The 16,378-nt window shown below is 48.8% G+C and overlaps 8 protein-coding genes across 8 annotated transcripts; 4 read left to right on the plus strand and 4 right to left on the minus strand.

Annotated features, from left to right (window-relative positions):
* Window positions 1–371: 371 nt before the first annotated feature.
* On the minus strand, window positions 372–1,969 carry A1O9_04028 (uncharacterized protein; the record flags this gene model as incomplete). Its single annotated transcript, XM_013406320.1, has 4 exons — window positions 372–703; window positions 754–965; window positions 1,015–1,736; window positions 1,787–1,969. The coding sequence occupies 4 exons, from the start codon at window positions 1,967–1,969 to the stop codon at window positions 372–374; spliced, it is 1,449 nt and encodes a 482-aa protein (XP_013261774.1).
* A 595-nt stretch (window positions 1,970–2,564) lies between these two features.
* A1O9_04029 (uncharacterized protein) lies at window positions 2,565–4,666 on the plus strand (the record flags this gene model as incomplete). Its single annotated transcript, XM_013406321.1, has 2 exons — window positions 2,565–2,606; window positions 2,747–4,666. The coding sequence occupies 2 exons, from the start codon at window positions 2,565–2,567 to the stop codon at window positions 4,664–4,666; spliced, it is 1,962 nt and encodes a 653-aa protein (XP_013261775.1).
* Window positions 4,667–5,106: 440 nt separating this feature from the next.
* On the minus strand, window positions 5,107–6,027 carry A1O9_04030 (uncharacterized protein; the record flags this gene model as incomplete). Its single annotated transcript, XM_013406322.1, has 1 exon — window positions 5,107–6,027. The coding sequence occupies one exon, from the start codon at window positions 6,025–6,027 to the stop codon at window positions 5,107–5,109; it is 921 nt and encodes a 306-aa protein (XP_013261776.1).
* A 634-nt stretch (window positions 6,028–6,661) lies between these two features.
* Window positions 6,662–7,423, plus strand: A1O9_04031 (uncharacterized protein; the record flags this gene model as incomplete). The annotated part of the gene is made up of 2 exons (XM_013406323.1): window positions 6,662–7,144; window positions 7,205–7,423. The coding sequence occupies 2 exons, from the start codon at window positions 6,662–6,664 to the stop codon at window positions 7,421–7,423; spliced, it is 702 nt and encodes a 233-aa protein (XP_013261777.1).
* A 1,760-nt stretch (window positions 7,424–9,183) lies between these two features.
* A1O9_04032 (oxidoreductase) lies at window positions 9,184–10,370 on the plus strand (the record flags this gene model as incomplete). Its single annotated transcript, XM_013406324.1, has 3 exons — window positions 9,184–9,744; window positions 9,996–10,109; window positions 10,170–10,370. The coding sequence occupies exons 1-3, from the start codon at window positions 9,619–9,621 to the stop codon at window positions 10,368–10,370; spliced, it is 441 nt and encodes a 146-aa protein (XP_013261778.1). The 5' UTR covers window positions 9,184–9,618.
* An 862-nt stretch (window positions 10,371–11,232) lies between these two features.
* Window positions 11,233–12,062, minus strand: A1O9_04033 (uncharacterized protein; the record flags this gene model as incomplete). The annotated part of the gene is made up of 3 exons (XM_013406325.1): window positions 11,233–11,603; window positions 11,706–11,837; window positions 11,903–12,062. The coding sequence occupies 3 exons, from the start codon at window positions 12,060–12,062 to the stop codon at window positions 11,233–11,235; spliced, it is 663 nt and encodes a 220-aa protein (XP_013261779.1).
* Window positions 12,063–13,627: 1,565 nt separating this feature from the next.
* On the minus strand, window positions 13,628–14,617 carry A1O9_04034 (uncharacterized protein; the record flags this gene model as incomplete). The annotated part of the gene is made up of 1 exon (XM_013406326.1): window positions 13,628–14,617. The coding sequence occupies one exon, from the start codon at window positions 14,615–14,617 to the stop codon at window positions 13,628–13,630; it is 990 nt and encodes a 329-aa protein (XP_013261780.1).
* Window positions 14,618–15,044: 427 nt separating this feature from the next.
* Window positions 15,045–16,034, plus strand: A1O9_04035 (uncharacterized protein; the record flags this gene model as incomplete). Its single annotated transcript, XM_013406327.1, has 1 exon — window positions 15,045–16,034. The coding sequence occupies one exon, from the start codon at window positions 15,045–15,047 to the stop codon at window positions 16,032–16,034; it is 990 nt and encodes a 329-aa protein (XP_013261781.1).
* Between the last annotated feature and the right edge of the window lie 344 nt (window positions 16,035–16,378).

The following is a 16,378-nucleotide window of genomic DNA, read 5'->3' on the forward strand; positions in this document are numbered from 1 at the left end:
ATTACAGCTTATAGAGAGTTGGAATGGGAAGCCTAGTGAATAGAACATTCTCTGCATACTGAAAGATCTCGGATAACATTAAATCTAAGCTTTCTTCTTTCTTCTCGGAGGCGGAAGTATCGCCTCTCACCTTTGTCACCGTTCTTGTCACCAAAGTACCACGACCCACATATCTGGCAAGCCTGTCAATTAGGGTCGCCAGAGTGAACGCGTGAAATCCACAAACAAAGAGCTTTCAAAGCGTGATAAGAAGAACATCATTGGCATCGCATTGGACTTCAGAATCACATCTCTACATTAGTGCTCTGCCGACAAATCAAACGATCGTAGTAACCAGATCCCGTGTACTTCAAGTGTGGTACAGGGCTTGTTCAGAGAATGTACGTGAAGTCAAGGCTCTGATCTCCTTCCTTGCCATTTGTGGTAGCTCCTTCAGCAATCAGCTTCGCCTTCTTAGCATTTCTTTTCCTCAGCAAAAGCCAGCATGAGGCGTAGAGAAATCCAGCGACGATGGTGAGACCAGCTGAAATAGAGTTGCCAGGGATGTATCGTGGACCTTGCTGACTTGGATAAAGCTGCCCGGAAACAAGGTTCGATACATTGGCTAAACTATACGCAAACGGCTGGCCAATAGCACGCTTTGTGTCGGGTGCTAGGTTCGTCGTGATCCAAGTCACAGCCAAAGTCGAGATGGGATATAGTCCTGGTTGAGATCATCAGAGGAGCTCACCAGGAAAGAGTGGCATGACTCACCTATGACAAGGACAAACATGCCGGCGTAGCCAACATCGGGGTTTTTGGACCAAACACACATAAGATACCCAATAGCTACAGGTGCGCAGCATCCGACGATGAAAAAAGCTCGTTTCCTGAGCTTGTCGGAATAGTAGACCTGGATTGAAAGGGATATTGCACCAAGAGTATATACCGGAATGGTCATATAGTTCACCTTGAGGGAAGCAAAGCTACGAACAGTCAGCAAAATAAGTCTGGCATCGTAAAGCTAGAACTCACCCAAGACCGTAGATAATGGTAGGTAGGAAGACTCCAAATCCGTTGATGGCAACCGACGAGGTAAAGAAAGCAATGCCAAGAAGGTAGACAAAGGGGTCGGTCAGGGCGATTTTGATCCACTTGCGCTCAAATTTCCCTTCTCCACGGATCATAAAGTCTCGTTCCTTCTTGAGCCGCATAGTCTCCTTCTCTTCCTCGTCCAGAAACCATGCTTTCTCAACTTCGCCCGGCAGGAAGAACAAACCAATGCCGCAGATAACCACAGTGAGCCCGAACTCAATGATGAAGAGCCATCTCCATGCAGCAAAACCATGACGCGATCCCATTGTCTGGACAGCATATGCGAAGAGCCCGCCAAAAGCACCAGAGATGCACTGGGCAAGGTTCGTGGTCATGATTCGCTTTCCCGCCAATTCACGGGGATAGATAGTCGAAAATAAGAAGGCGAATGCCTGCGCGAGACCAGCTTCCGCGGCGTTCAACAACATACGACAAGCAATCGTCTGGCCGTACGTTTGAACGAACGCAGTCCCAAGCGTACAGATACTCCATAGGACGAATGCAGTTCCGATCGCCTTTTTGGCGCCCCATCGCCGAGTGGCCAGGACCCAGGGGACCTCGAAGAGAACCGTACAGACGCTAGACAGAGTCTGGATGTTGCCGAACTGGCCACCTTTCAGTCCGACATCTTCGTCGAAACCGAAAACGCGGGCATTCCCGAGCTGATCAATAATTAGCAAGATGATATGTACTCTAGTCAACATCTGCTCACGTTGTTGCGGTCTAGGGTAGACATAACAAGATAAATGACTGAAATCGGTACGACATAAATGTCAAATTTCCGTCGAACTGCTGCTTCCTTTGCTGGATCAATGTAGATAGAGGCGGTGGTGCCTACGCCGTGGTCTTCATCGGCGATGATGTCGAACGCAGTGTCTTTGGTCATCTTTTCCATGTTTGTTTCCATTTTCCAGTTAAATTCTAGTTTGAGATTTATCCGAGGATATGACTAGTAACACTGAATGAAGTGGACTGTTGATGGAAATTGGATGAGACCTCTGTTCCGGTCGCACAACTAAATACTCCATTGTCTTCTGATGAGGTCTCCGTATAATTGTGTAGATGTCCACGTCTATAACTTCTCTCGCCCACGGTAAAGACGATAAGACGTTGGTAGATAGCGGGTAGGCATTTGTTATTGGTAGCAGTCGACACTTCAGATCCTCGAATCAGCCTTCAGCCTTTCTTATCGGACAAACGCCATGGCGTCAGTCGGGATTTCCCGAACGGGACGGCGCCACCTGCGTGTTATCTGGTTAACTCGTTCCGACTCTCTAAGGAGAACTTCATCTGCTATCTATTTTATCCTAACCCGCGTCCGACGTTGACAATGCCGCGCGCCGAACAGAGAATCAGGGGAGGGGTGCATGCATGCCAGAGGTAAGTCGAATAAATCTTTGTGCCGACTATTATCGGGAAAAGGTATGATACCAGGCTTATCAGTGCACAGGTGCCGTCGGAGGAAGCAGAAGGTATCGACAACAATCACCATGCCGAGCTTTGAGTGGCTGATGACCATGTTTAACATGGCAGTGCGATCAGAAATATCCGCAATGTTCCAATTGTGAAAGCATCAATGTTCCGTGCCTTATCTATCACTCCGGGAAGCAGGTTGAAGTGAGTAAAGCGTTGCTGTGACGCCCGACGTTTCCGAGCTTTCTGATATCCTTAGATTCCTCGGGACTACGTCTCCAATCTGGAAGAGCAGATTGCAGAGCTCACCAAGGAAGTCCAGGCTCTGCGAGAGCACACACGGGACAATCCAGTGGCAGCCGAAACCGTTGCGAACACTGCAAAAGACTCCCACTCAAACCAGGAGACAGGAATTGTTCATGTGGAAAGACAATCTGCCTCTGATGAAAGCTCACCCCTTTTCCAGGACTTGGTCTCAAGCGTCAAAAACGTCGTGGTCGAACCTTCCCATCAGCCGCGGTTTTTGGGACAAAGCAGTGGCATCTCGTTCGCCAAAATGGTTATGGCAGCCATTCATGTTGACAACCTGTCATCGCTATCGGTTCCGGAGCCACAACCCTTTCGTGAAATCTCACTGTCCACCCCGGCCAAAGTCTCACTGCCGCCACGCCATGTTGCAGACCATTTGGTCGATGTTTACTTCCAATACCGTACACCTCATCTACCAATCCTAGCTCGTTCTCAAGTAGCCAAAGCAATTGATAGCGCATATCGTCCCCTCGGAAGCACCCAAGCCTCAGGTGGAGTACCTGAGAGGGACATGTTCATGACCTACATGGTCTTCGCCATCGCTCTCGTCGACGTTCCTCACACGTCTGGGGGCCGACCAAGTCAGAGTGAGGGATGTTTCCGTTCGGCACTCGTCTGGGTCGAAAAGCTCCTCTCGTACTCGAAGAATGACCTCGAAACTCTCCGTACTGTACTGCTGCTGGCTCAATTCGTCGCTTTATCCCCTTCTAGAGGGAGCCTTTGGCATCTAACAGGCTTCGCTCTGCGCCTTTGCATCGACGTGGGCTTACACTGGGAAACTGAAGTGCAGTGCCTCAATATGGACCCTGACGTGTTGGACGACCGAAGGCGACTATGGCACTCTACATATCACTTCGATCGTCTCCTCTGCATCACTCTCGGACGACCATTTGGGATCCTCGACGAAAGCACACGTGTCCAGCTTCCAAATCCATGGACAGGATCTCGTCAAGGCCTTGGGCGACAACAAATCAGCGATTTCGACATCCACACTCATCGAGCTCACAACCACTTATTTAACCTAGCTAGACTCGAATCCGAGATCAAGCACGTACAACATAGCCAAGTCTGGGCTCTGAGACTAGCTTACCCCCGGCCCAACTGGAAGCACTGGCTGCAGGACATTCAGCCCCGCTTGCACGAGTGGTATGCAACTATTCCAGAAATCAGTAAAGCACATCCATCATCGATATTTTCATTTCAAGCCTACTGGGAGGTTGTTTACCACAACGCTATTCTACTGCTCTATCGCCCCCACTACAGCACTTTGTACCAGTCAACAGAAGAGCTGTTCATCTTCTTCGAAGCTTCTTCCAAAGTCATCGTCGGGCTTAAGCTCTTGCAACGAGAGGGGAGAGTTGAAATGTTATGGAAATCAGTTCATCACCTCTTCATGGCCGGGTTAGGAGTCATATACGGCCTCTGGCACTCGAAAGAGATTCGCGATCAGAATCCTGTTGCTAAATGTATCTCCACACTTCAGTCCTGCGCATCAACGCTTTCTGCTATGTCAGAAACCTTCCAAGGAGCCGCAGGATGTCGGAATGCCTTTGATACTCTTTCTTCCGCGACGATAGACTGGCTAGTCACCAGGGATATCGAAGACGTACGCCAGAACCGTTTGGAGTTCGAGAGCCACGTAAGGGAATTGATGAATCAATTACAGCTCCCTCGAGAAGGCAGAACGAGTCAAGACCATCACGGACCCGACCACATGTCAGCCATGCTCTCCACGGATAGTTTCGACCTCAGTGAATTGCTCAATACAGCTGCGCAGTGGCCTGATCTCGGGGAGCTCGATTTCGTCATGGGCGAGCAAGATCTAATGACAGACACTGCACTTTATCCTTCTGCGGTTGGTGCCGTATAGAAATTTTCGGGATGCAATGCCAAATTTAACATGGTTGCATACCAGCAAGTCTTGTCAAGGTCAAGCTGCTACCACTTTTTTCAATGTACAGTCGCGTGGTAACGTTCAATGCAAACCAGTGATGGAAACTTCATAGCTGTTAAACAAGCTGAATAAGCTGGTTGGCCCCTTGCTTGAGGGATGGTGTACCCAAAACTTGTGAGGCTAAGAATGCCTATCCTGCAGATACCCTAGATTACCTCAGTAGGACTTCCCCCAAAGCTTCTTACGCTACACCCAGGGTGTATTAAATCCACTACCGGTATCGAAAAGTATACTGTGATTTAATTTCGGGTAGTACTTTAATTACGTTAGTATTAAGAACTAGATAGAGATTGCATTTGTATAAACTTGTTGTGTCCAGACTATATACTCAAGCTCACAGTTGAATGATCCTACGATTACTGAGTTATGGTTGGAGCTTGCGCTTCGTTCGCAGGCCCAGAATCCACAATAGACTCGTACACCAAGGGTTGTTTGACAAAGCGTGCGTCGGTCAGACCTTTCTGCCAGCGGTCAAATGCCTTTTTTGGTATAGTAGTGGTAGTCCACATCCCATTCCGACGGAAGGAGTTGACCACCTCGATAGCAACATCAATGGGGACTTTAGGAAACAGCTCGGCGAGTTCGTCCTTGAAGGACTCAGCATCGCGCTGGAGCACCCATTGCATGCCTTTGTTCAGCCCAATACAAAACCGCTTCTGCGCCTCGAGCAACCTCGGGGTTATCGTCGAAGTTTCTCGGTAATATACACTCCAAGGTACCTCTCCCTGCGTGACCATTTCCATCGCGATCGAGACTTCGGGATTGCGCGCCGCGATGGCCTGTGCAGATAGATTGTCCGTTACGAAGAAATCGCCCATACCACCTTGGAACAGGTTTCCAAGCATGACGCCGTCCAGATCTTGGATGAAATCCACTGATCTTGGATCGATTCCTTGCTCTCGCAGTAGCATTTTGAAGAATAATCCGACGCTAGCGCCACCAATAGATTTCATCAGCACGGTCGCGCCGTCTACGTCGGATAGACTAAACTTTTCGCAACTCGTGCGCCTGAGCAGTGCTAGAGGGCAGCGATTTGCAATTTGCGCGAAGACCGTGTAGTTTTGTACTCGGTCGCGGTACATGGACGGTACCCAGATCCCTCCAAGGGCCATATCGGCGGAGCCGTCGGCAAGTGCGTCAAGGACACCATCCCATGGTGTAGGGATTGTTGTCACGACATCGAGGCCCTGCTCGCGGAAAAATCCTTTCCGATCGGCAATGTATTGAGGGAGATAGTTGATGTTGTAGCCCGTGGCGGTAAGGCGGAATGGTTGCATTCTTTATTGCTCTCTCCTGCTAGTCAGTTGAATATCTTGAAATAGACTTGAAGCGAAATGGCTTTGACAGTAGGCCGATGAAGTTTGGTGGGCGATGCTTTAAAGTGAAAAGTTATCGACCGACATATGCAAGCGACTCTGCTAAATAGTCCCGTTCGAGAGGGGCCCCCTGGTATGAACGCCCTGTATTGGCAGTGCAGGAGTACCGAATACTTTCGGATGTCCGCAAAAATCCAAAGACTCTGCCTGCTGAACGCCGGCCGACGTTATCGATCGGAAAATCCCGACCTTGAAGTCGATGCTCCGGGTCGGCATATTCCGACTGCAGCACCCAGTTCGGACAATTCCTTGAAAATCCTAGACTGACATGCCTACCAATGCGCTTAATCTAGAGCGGGCTACCAGCATCGAGATGCGATCTGTAGGGATTTTCAGGCTGATCCCTACGGGTTCATTTGTATGTTTGCTGGAGGGCTCCAGTTTTGATCCTTTTATGTATTGAACTTTCCCATAGACCGACAGAGCAACATTTGAGCGCCTGCCGCTATAGCTTGCTAACGTTTCAGCTTCCTACCGTGCATATTTATCACACTACTGTTTCATACAGAGAAGTGATTCACGCTGGGTGCCCTCCATGGCTTCCAGCATCACCCTCTATACTGCTCACCACTGCCCGTTTGCTCACCGCGCTCAGATTGCGCTTCGCGAACTTGGACTGGAATTTGAAACAAGACTCGTCGATATTACTGTCCCGCGCACACCGGAATACCTTGCCATCAACCCCAATGGCATGGTCCCCACCCTCGCTTACGATGGCAGCGTGCTAACTGAGTCTGGTCTCATCTCTCAATTCCTCGCAGACTCCTACCCCAGTCACCTCCTCAAAGCTAGTGTTGACCCGGACGGCGCCCTACAACGATTCAGAATCGGGCTTTTCGTGGAAACGTACTTTGGCAAGACTCACAAGTTTTTTGACTCTACTGTCTTCGGCAATGGCGCCGACGCGAAGACAGCCACAGCGAGCAAGTATATCGACGCTATTGTTAGCCATGTTGAGCCCCTACTCGCAGACGCGGCACCGTTCTTTGGAGGCTCCAATCGCCCAACCCTAGCGGAGGTAAGTGCATGCCTCCAAGTTATCAGAGGCTTTCATGCTGATCAGAAAAACTGCTGCTAGGTGATGACTGGTCCCTTCCTCCTTCGTATTATGGCATTGCCCAAGTATGATCGATTGGTACCGAGCTTTGTTCCGAAGGCTCTCGAGGACAAAGCACCGAACTTCTGGAGGTGGGCTCAAGCTGTCACAGCTGAGAAATCCGTGACTGCGGTGTGGGATGAGGAGTTAGTTGTCAGGCGCACGCTTGAGAGGATTGATACTATGAGAAATGGAACGTAGTGAATATTCATGCAGGCGCAACTTTCATTTGTGCTAGCCTGGCCACTCCAGGGCCATAGCCTCTCATTTCGCCAGCACTTTAAAGAACGCCTTCAATCCCCAAGATCCGGGGTCAGGAATCTTCCCCATCCACGTTCCATCATTCCCAATGTACGCTGTTCGACCCAGCCCAGGTCACATAGAGATTGTCGTCAGAGCGCCTTCGTTGGCTGCTAGTTGTGCCTGTTTCACATCGCCTGAAACTTCTAACGCCGACACGAAAAGGATGAGCGCGTCCATCATTGTTCCATCGCCTACTTGTGCAGGAGTATCCCTTGGTAATGACAAGAGCGTTGGACTGAGCGCCTGAGTCCAGAACCCTGCATCGACTGATGGCGTCTGTTTAATTCGGAATCTGAAGTACCATGTTAGATTGTTGAGGAAGATGGCATACTTCAGGTATCGGTGCGGTAAGAGCGTGCAAAATACCTAGTCATTGTCAATCCGCACTCCGTACGTGGATTCAGTGACGAGGGTTTTGAATCTTCCTTTCTGCACCGCGCTTCAGCGTTGTCCCACAGTCTCCATCGCCGAGGATATCATCGTATTTCGTGATTTTCCCCTCTGCGGCGATAATGGCGCAGAGTCCATTTCGTAGTTAAATGAAAGTGATTTCCAGATCACAGTTCAAAGACTTTTTTTTGCAGTCCCTCCTTGCGGGGTATGGGCAGGAAACTCCTAGATGTTGAGGGCCTAGACACAGCACTTTGTGATCTGTCTTGTGATATGCCATCCTGGGATGTTGTTGGGCGTATTAAATCCAGCAGACTCTGTTGAGTCCCTGTGTCCACTATATCGAGCAAATTTACCGAGAATCCTGGTTCATCAAGACTTGTCTTGTCACATACATTCCAGCGAGGACTCTCACACCTTCAGCTGGTAGTCTCGCTGAACCTGCTCAGTGATCTCAGTAACGACAGCACCTATCTCTCAACACTTAAAGCACCGAGATTCGTGACCAAAGGGACGATTTCCTGGGACTCTCGCGGTAAGAAGTTCCTGTCAGCATCGCTCAGATGAATGAGTTTGTCGAGGTATGTCCTCTATAAGCACAGGAAGCTCGGTATCTTTGCCAATCAGTCTCCCACATTCTGACTCGTTGTCGATCTCCATGCCTAGCTCCACTTGTTTGACCCCGAGTGGGTCTTTTCCATCCAGCCTCTTCATGCGACAGGCCCGGAACATGAGCACGACTGAGAGATACACTGATGCTGGCGAGATTGCTAACAATAAGCCTACCGACACCAGTAACCTCGTCCAGGCCATGTTGTATGGACGCGATTGCATTTGCTCGAAATGACACCCAGCTGAGTAGGAAGCGATGTAATGTTGTAACTCGTTGGCAATAAGAGAAGCATAATTCATGTGCGCTTGCGGGTTCCATTTCGGGAAATCCCTGGCGCTACGGGTGGTAAGCGAGGCGACTGAATCAAGTCACACAACCACCCGAGGTTTGTGGAGGAATCCCGAAGGAGGAAATCCTTAGCGCAAGAATAAACACTCAAAGCTCCCATACCCTGGTGGTGACTTTTCTGGTCAAGTCTAGCCGCCAGACGGAAAATGGGCCAACAGGTTGACACCTTCCAAGATGAGAACCGCGTCTTTATCCTTGATGGACTAGTTCTCAAGCTGATGCGAGGCTATTCTGGAGCTCAAAGAATGCTGATAAGCGCTGACTAGTTGTGCTCACTCCCGGGCAAGAAGTCAGTTTCTCCCCAGAAATGGCACCAGGAATTCTTTCAGGCTCGCTTGTAAGCGATACAACACTCCCGCAAAATATACCAGAAACTCAGCAAATACCTTCGAACAGATTAGCGGACAAACTTTCTCACTCAAAAACCAACGACAATAGTCACGGGAGCCGGACGAGGCTTGGGTATAACCTTAGCGTCCGCCATTGTTGAAGTTGGTGGTCGCGTCGCTTGCCTTGATATTCTGGCGGAGCTTGCAGAAGCAGAATGGAAATACTTGGAGAAAGTTCGGCGTATCGTATCATCGTTGCGATATCACCAATGACGAAGCCCTACGAGAATTGTTCGCATCAGTGAGCGAGTGAAGCGCAGAAGCTCTGTGCTCCTCTTCAAGGCACTATCGCCTGTGCGGGAATCCAACAAAAACTACCGGCCCTAGAGTATCCGGCGGCTGATTTCGAAAGAATGTTGGGCGTGAACATCACTGGTGCCTTTTTGACTGCGAAGAATGTGGCAAAAGTCATGGTTGCAAATGGCACACGAGGCAGCATAGTGCTAATTGCTTCGATGTCCGGAACTATCGCCAATCGAGTGGGAATCATTCTTGCCCGTTGTTGAATTGTAAGAACTGAAATTTTCACGCAGGGCAAGCGAGTCCTTAATGTAAACATCTCTAGCTGATGGTGCAAAAGATCACTATCATTATCATTAAATAAATTGTTTATATTTCTTTCTTAGATGACTTTTTAACATTCTCATGTATTTCTCATAAGATTAGTTTAATATTTTCTGTTTTTTTATTGCACATTTAGTATATTAATGTTTTATCTATTTTTTGAAAGTATTCCTTACTTATACCGCACAATTCAAGCAAGGCGGCTGTCCAGCAGATGTTCCGATCTCTGGCCCAAGAATGGGGTCAATATGGAATTCGCGTTAATACATTATCGCCCGGAGTAAGTTCAACTATTTTTGTCATCATTGGTGTCCCGAGGCAATAGCTGATATCCCAACAGTACATTCACACTGCAATGACAGATGCCCTCCTTCAAGCTGAGCCAGAGGTCGAGAAGATTTGGATATCTGGTGCCCTTCTTGCGAGGCTAGGAGCCCCTGAAGATGTTAAAGCGCCAATTGTTTTCCTGCTGTGGCCTGGGAGCAGTTTTATGACCGGAGCAGATCTTAGAGTTGATGGAGGTCCTTGTGCATCGGTGTAGTGAGATTTATCATAGCATTGAGACTAAATTTCGCAGTGTCTTTATCGCCTACGTGGCGTTCATTAAGTGACTGTGCCAATAGATTGTTTAAACGGCAATGCCTACAGTATTCCGTACTCGTTGAAATCTCGCTAGACCCTGGCCAAGAGTGCCGCATGATGTCGGGGCAATGCCCATTGCCCCGCCTGAGGAGCGGCGCCCTCTAAGGTTTTTTACCCCAGAATGCCCTGACAATCGATGAAACTTCTCAGTCCCCGCGGTTGGCCGCTAGCCAACTCCGTGGAGACAAAGACAAGGTATTTGCCCGATGACCTTTCCAATCGAGAAATGTTCTCACATTCTATGGCCTTGGGTTATGGATATTGACGAAGACGACGACATACGCGCAAATGGAGAATTTGGTAGCAATTCGCCGAGCATTGGTATCAGGAGATCCAAAAGACGACGTAATAATCTTCAAATAATGGCTCTGCATGATAACGAGCACTTGGATGAAGTACAGCGGTTGACAAATCTCGCAGGGGGATCTTCGATAGACGTTCATGCCAACTTCCAGGCGAGCCTTTTGGCCAGTGCGTCTTCTCAATTAATATCCCCCTCTGCTTCTGACAGCAATGAGCACTCGGTCGTCAACGTTGATGGTCTATCGAATCCGAACTTGTCTCAAGTGCTCCTAGATTCTTTTCCTTCGCCCCTTACGGGCTACGACAAGTTACGAACGTCTGGATAGAAGAACTAAATAACAGGCAAACGTCTGGATAGAAGAACTAAATAACAGGCAGGAAGCAGAAGTTGAAGACGGCGAAATAGACATATGTCCGCCAGCCGATGCTCTCAATGGAGACAGGAGTGATCTCCACGACTAGGAAGTAAAGATCCAATTGCTGGCGGTAGCGACTGCGGCGGCCTTGGTGCCGCTCGCAAGTGGTGCGTACTCTGCGGGCAAGAGCCAGGGGATCGCGAGGAGGCCTAAAGGAAAAAAGAAATTAAAGAGAAAGAGCATCACGGTCGCAACGATGCCACATGCGTAACTTCCGTTGGATACCGTGCCCGCAAGAATGGCCATACAGGCAGCTTGCCCTTCGCACGCAAAGATCATAAGGTTGCGTCGGAGAATACGATCGAGGCACCAAATTGGGATGAGTGATGAGAGAAAATACGCGATGCCGTTGAAGCCTGCGAGCAGCATGACTAAGTTGTGAGGCATGCCAACGGACACTTCGAAGATGACCGCTGCTTACTGGTTTATGTCAGTTGATGCTCCGTGCACCTAGTAAGGGGCTTCACATACGTATGTGATGAGTTTGATTCCACTCAATTGTTACATAAACTGACCACCGATACCCAAAAGTGCCCTGCGGCTGAAGCGCTGACTCTTTTTGAGCACGGCAAAGAAATTTGTGCTGCCAGCCGCTTCTCGCTCTTCCTCGAGAGCACGCTGAATCTCCTTCAGCTCAGCATCGATTACTATGTGGTCAGGCGAGATAGCCTTTGCATCTGCCTAGAGAGCCACAGGATATGGCGTGCTTCACCGGACCGAGCCTTTGCGATGAGCCATCGAGGTGACTCGGGGAGAAAAACAATCAAAGCGATTGTGACCAGGGCGAAAAGAATCTGCAGGGCGATGGGGAATTGAAACTGTGCTTCGCTGCTAACGAAACTCATGCCATAGTCAGTCCAATAAGAAAGCATCGCTTCGAAGATATTGATAGCCAGCTCGATGGAAAGCCCTTTTCCTCGTGAGGTCGACTTCATTAGTCTCATCAGTCCGGAGTGCTAGACAGGGATCGTGGCAGTGTTGATACCATTCCCCAGGCCTGCCACGATGCCTCCGGCAATCGTCTGTGGAAGTATATATGATGGGGCTTGGATGGCAGCCCCCACAGTCAGAATTGTGCACTCCATGATGATTGACCACCTTCTTCCGAGATGTTCGGCGAAAGCAAAAGCCCCGAGAGCGCCGAAGAAGCACCCGATCTCGTAGGATGTCACCACAGTCCCCTGGAGGGAAGATCTTCCATTCCCTCCTTCTGTGATTTCGATCGCTAGAAATTGATTTGTAAAAGACGTTCCAGTAACTATTCCGCTCGTCACACCTTGGTCTATTTTGCATCACATAGTTAATAAGAACAGCAGAGCCTATTTATGTGGGAGAAATGAAAGTTCAAGTGGTACCATATCCGAAATGGAGAAAACCAGACCCCTACTATAACGGTGATTGCCCAGTTTAGGGATTTGCCAGCAAGGTGCGACATTCTTGCAGTGAGGTTCTGTGAATGCTTATCTCGAAATATCAAACCCGCAAAGTTGGGTGATGGCTAGTACCCTAGAACCGCCGTCCCAAAAATAGAAGTGCTCTCCATATATTGTGTCTAATTCTTTTGCTTACTGAATTTGAGATGTCTTCATCTTCCCGGGGACACAGGCATCAATTCTTTTACGTTTTCTCCAGGATCCCTTAGGACTATGCCCCCGTAGGGGTGCTTCATGTAGAGGAAATGGAGTGACCTGAGCAGCCTGTGATCAGATACCCAGAAAACAGTTTCGAAAGGACGCCAGACCACCAGATAAAGAACCATCCTGTCGCCTATTCACACTCCGGAAAGGAAGGATGAGGCGCTCCACAGGTAATAGAAATATCTGGGCTGTGGGTGTTTGAGCACATCTGACTGAGTTTAGATTATTGTAGGCGCGTTTGTGGAGATCCTTCGGCTTTTGACCGCTCAATCGGCCGATCGGCCTCAAGTTTGATGCGGGGCATTTGGCCACACTTCTCTCCCTCTGATTTTTCTATGCGGGGAAGCAAGCAGCGCTCTTCTTAGGAATTGCGTATAGACTTAAGAAGTAAGCTTGGAGATATCAGTCTCAAAATAACGAGTACACAATATCTATCCCTCAAAATGTTTGAAACATCGCGTGTAACCTGGTGTACCTCACGGCCTTTGCCGCTAATGTCCGAACCCGAAGAGAGTCGGGCTGGCGAAAGAGGTTCTAATTCGAACTAACTGAGATTGGGTTCGGATGTGCTGTTTGATATAGAATAAATCACACCTAAAGGTCAAGACTTCACTAGCAAAAGAATGACATGCATACCCTCTGGCAAGTTATTCCATGCACAGGGCAGTGGTTGAAGGAAGAGTCTTGGATGTATAAATGCTAGATACAAACAGAAGTATTGCTACTGAAGACATGCACCGCAAGATCACAAAGGGATACATTTTCGAACATTTCAAGACTATATCATTTACCCGGGCTGGCTAGTTTCGGAGCGCTTGAACGGCGCTCCATGAGGTTGGATGAGCCTGTCTCGCGATCGGAGCCTTGGGGGGTGTGGGGTTATGCGTCAACACTGAAATATGCTCACTGTCCTCATGTACAACATCCGTAAAAGCCACCCCGTAGGGGATGTTGACAAAGTCACCCGGCTCCAAGTTCGCGATACCACGTTGGCTGATGATCGTCCGCTTGCCCTTGATCTGGCATTGAATCTCCTCTGCCAGTCGATGCCGCGTATAAACGATCCCCGAATACGAATTCCTGCTTTGCTTCATGTAACCAATCCAGACATTTTTCGATGTGTACATCCACTCCATTTCCCCTTCAGTTCGTTTGGGTTGAAGGACCTGAATCCGTCTTGACTTATCTACCTTTTCTACATGCTGCAGCAGAAGCTTCTCGTCTACCAGCCCTGCTGCAATATCGCACTCAGGACCACCGATGCAATTTGTAGTTACTTCTGGCATCGCCTGTGACTCCCAGCCTTCAAAAGGTGGAATTCGAAGTTCCCCAGTAGATCTGGCGGGTACATTTTCATGTACCGGGGCAGGGATGTAAAAGAGGAGATGGATTTCCTCCTGTCCAAAATTGTCGTGAGCAACGCCGACTGGTATCCGCGAGAAGTCTCCAGGTCGGTGTTCGACTATTCCATACTCTGTCATCAGAGTTCGAGGTCCGAAGACTTGAAATGATAATTCATCAGCATCTGCGTTGCGATGATAGAATGGCTGTCGTCCTTTCATTTGTTGCCATTCTACTCGGAGATGATGGCTCTCATACACTCCCCTCGGTGGGGAAAATGGTTGAGAAATATACTCCGTCGGGAAGTGAATCACTTCGAGAGGTGCATGATTGAGTAGCTTAACGAATTTCACCACTGGTGTTGTCAAAAGTAATTCCTCATCGCGCTCGATTTCCAGAACTGTCTCATCCAGAGGATATGCGTCCAAACGCTCCGTGATAATTGGCATGATGTCGGCTTGACAATGTCAGGCCGAAACTTGGCCAATTGGGTCTTAAAAATGCAGACAATAGAGCTTTCACAGATAAGGGTGAAGTTTCGGTCTTATCTACACTCCAACGCAGCAATTTAATGCTCTTATATCAGCAATGTGGCAATCTAGCACTCAGGGGCTCAAAAGACTGGTCATGATACAGGCCACATCGAGATGGAATGTCAGGATAAAGCTGGTCACGGAATTTGTATGTCCGGCTTGAAAAGTATCCGACTCCGAGTTTTAGACTCCGCGGGGCAAGTTCGGGAGCGAACTGAACGGCAATACTTGCTTTGGAAGCTCAGATATTTCGCAGACCGGTTCTAGCTTTGCTTATTATCTATAATGATAGATTAAGTCTCTAATTATTTCTAGTCTGTGTAAATTTGTAGCCGAATTGAAAATGAGTTCGTTGACAATCAATGACAAAGGCGAGCCGCAGCTGTCTCGGTCGTACACCCTCAATTTCATCGGCGACTGGGGTCAGGCCAACTTCCACCGCATATGCGGATGGCTCACTCAAGAGTTCTGCAATAGAGCTGGTCCTGAGAGTAGGGTGGCTACTTGGAGCATCAGAGGTGGTGGCATTGAAGCACTCCCTTTGGTCCATGAAGGCGAAGCCCAATTGGCCATCACAACACCAGCGGCATTTATGAAGAAAGCTCTGACTGGGGAGGCAATATTTCAATCGTCCATGCCACATCTACGAGCCTTAGCAGTCTTACCTCAAAACGATAAGCTTGTTCTAGCAATCGATCCTAAGTTCGGTATCAGGTCATTCGAGCAGCTACGGGCATCCAAACTAGCGCTGCGAATCGCTGCATCCACTGACGACGGCACTAATTTCATTGGGTATGTGACTAGTAAGTTTATGGAGGCACATGGCATCTCAAAAGCTGAATTGGAGTCTTGGGGCGGTAAATATGTGACTTTTCAGCGACCAGACTCTTGCTTGGAGCTTGTCGACCGAGGAGAGGTAGATGCAGTCGTACAGGAAGCTATAATGACCCCTTGGTGGTCAAAAGTTGTGGAAACGAACAAGGTCCAGCCGCTTCCAGCGGAGCCAGCAGCCTTGGGAAAACTTGAACAGCAATTAGGGTTAGGAATGAATCCTTTGCTCAAGGGGTTTTGGAGCAATCTTGAGACAGACCTTCCAGCGCTGGACTTCTCAGACTTCGTCATCGTGGTTCGAGATGACTTACCGGATGAGGTTGCATATTTGCTCACCTGGTGCTTGGTTGAGACTCGGAACCGGATTGAGGCACAGTACAAGCATATCCCACCAGAGAAGAGCCCCTTGAACTACCCACTCGACCCAAAGAAGATGGCGAAGACTTCACTTCCATTACATCGAGGCGCGGAACAGTATTACGTCAAGCATGGTCATCTATAGAGAATGAAATGCTTAGTATTTATTAATGAACGGTAACTTCATGAGAACTATCTTTTGAATAGAGACACACCCTCCCGGGCCTCCTTCGTTCGTCATTTCAGGCAAATGTTCTAGGTGCACGTGAGGGCCAAATTCACTGGCACCATCAAACAATACCGGTTTACGGCGAGTATAGTTGGTCTGAAAATTTGCTGATTTCTGTCGTTTCGTAGGAGCAACTTCAACAGAAGAGGTGGAGCTGCGGCGAAGGAGTGCGAAATGTCAAGCGCATGTACAAGCTTGTCATATGGAATTCTAATATCTCTCCAACGCAATCTGACAGTCTTTATATCATTTGAAAGCAA

Source organism: Exophiala aquamarina, assembly GCF_000709125.1.
Source record: "Exophiala aquamarina CBS 119918 chromosome Unknown aczIA-supercont1.3, whole genome shotgun sequence".
Taxonomy (NCBI): Eukaryota; Fungi; Ascomycota; class Eurotiomycetes; order Chaetothyriales; family Herpotrichiellaceae; genus Exophiala; species Exophiala aquamarina.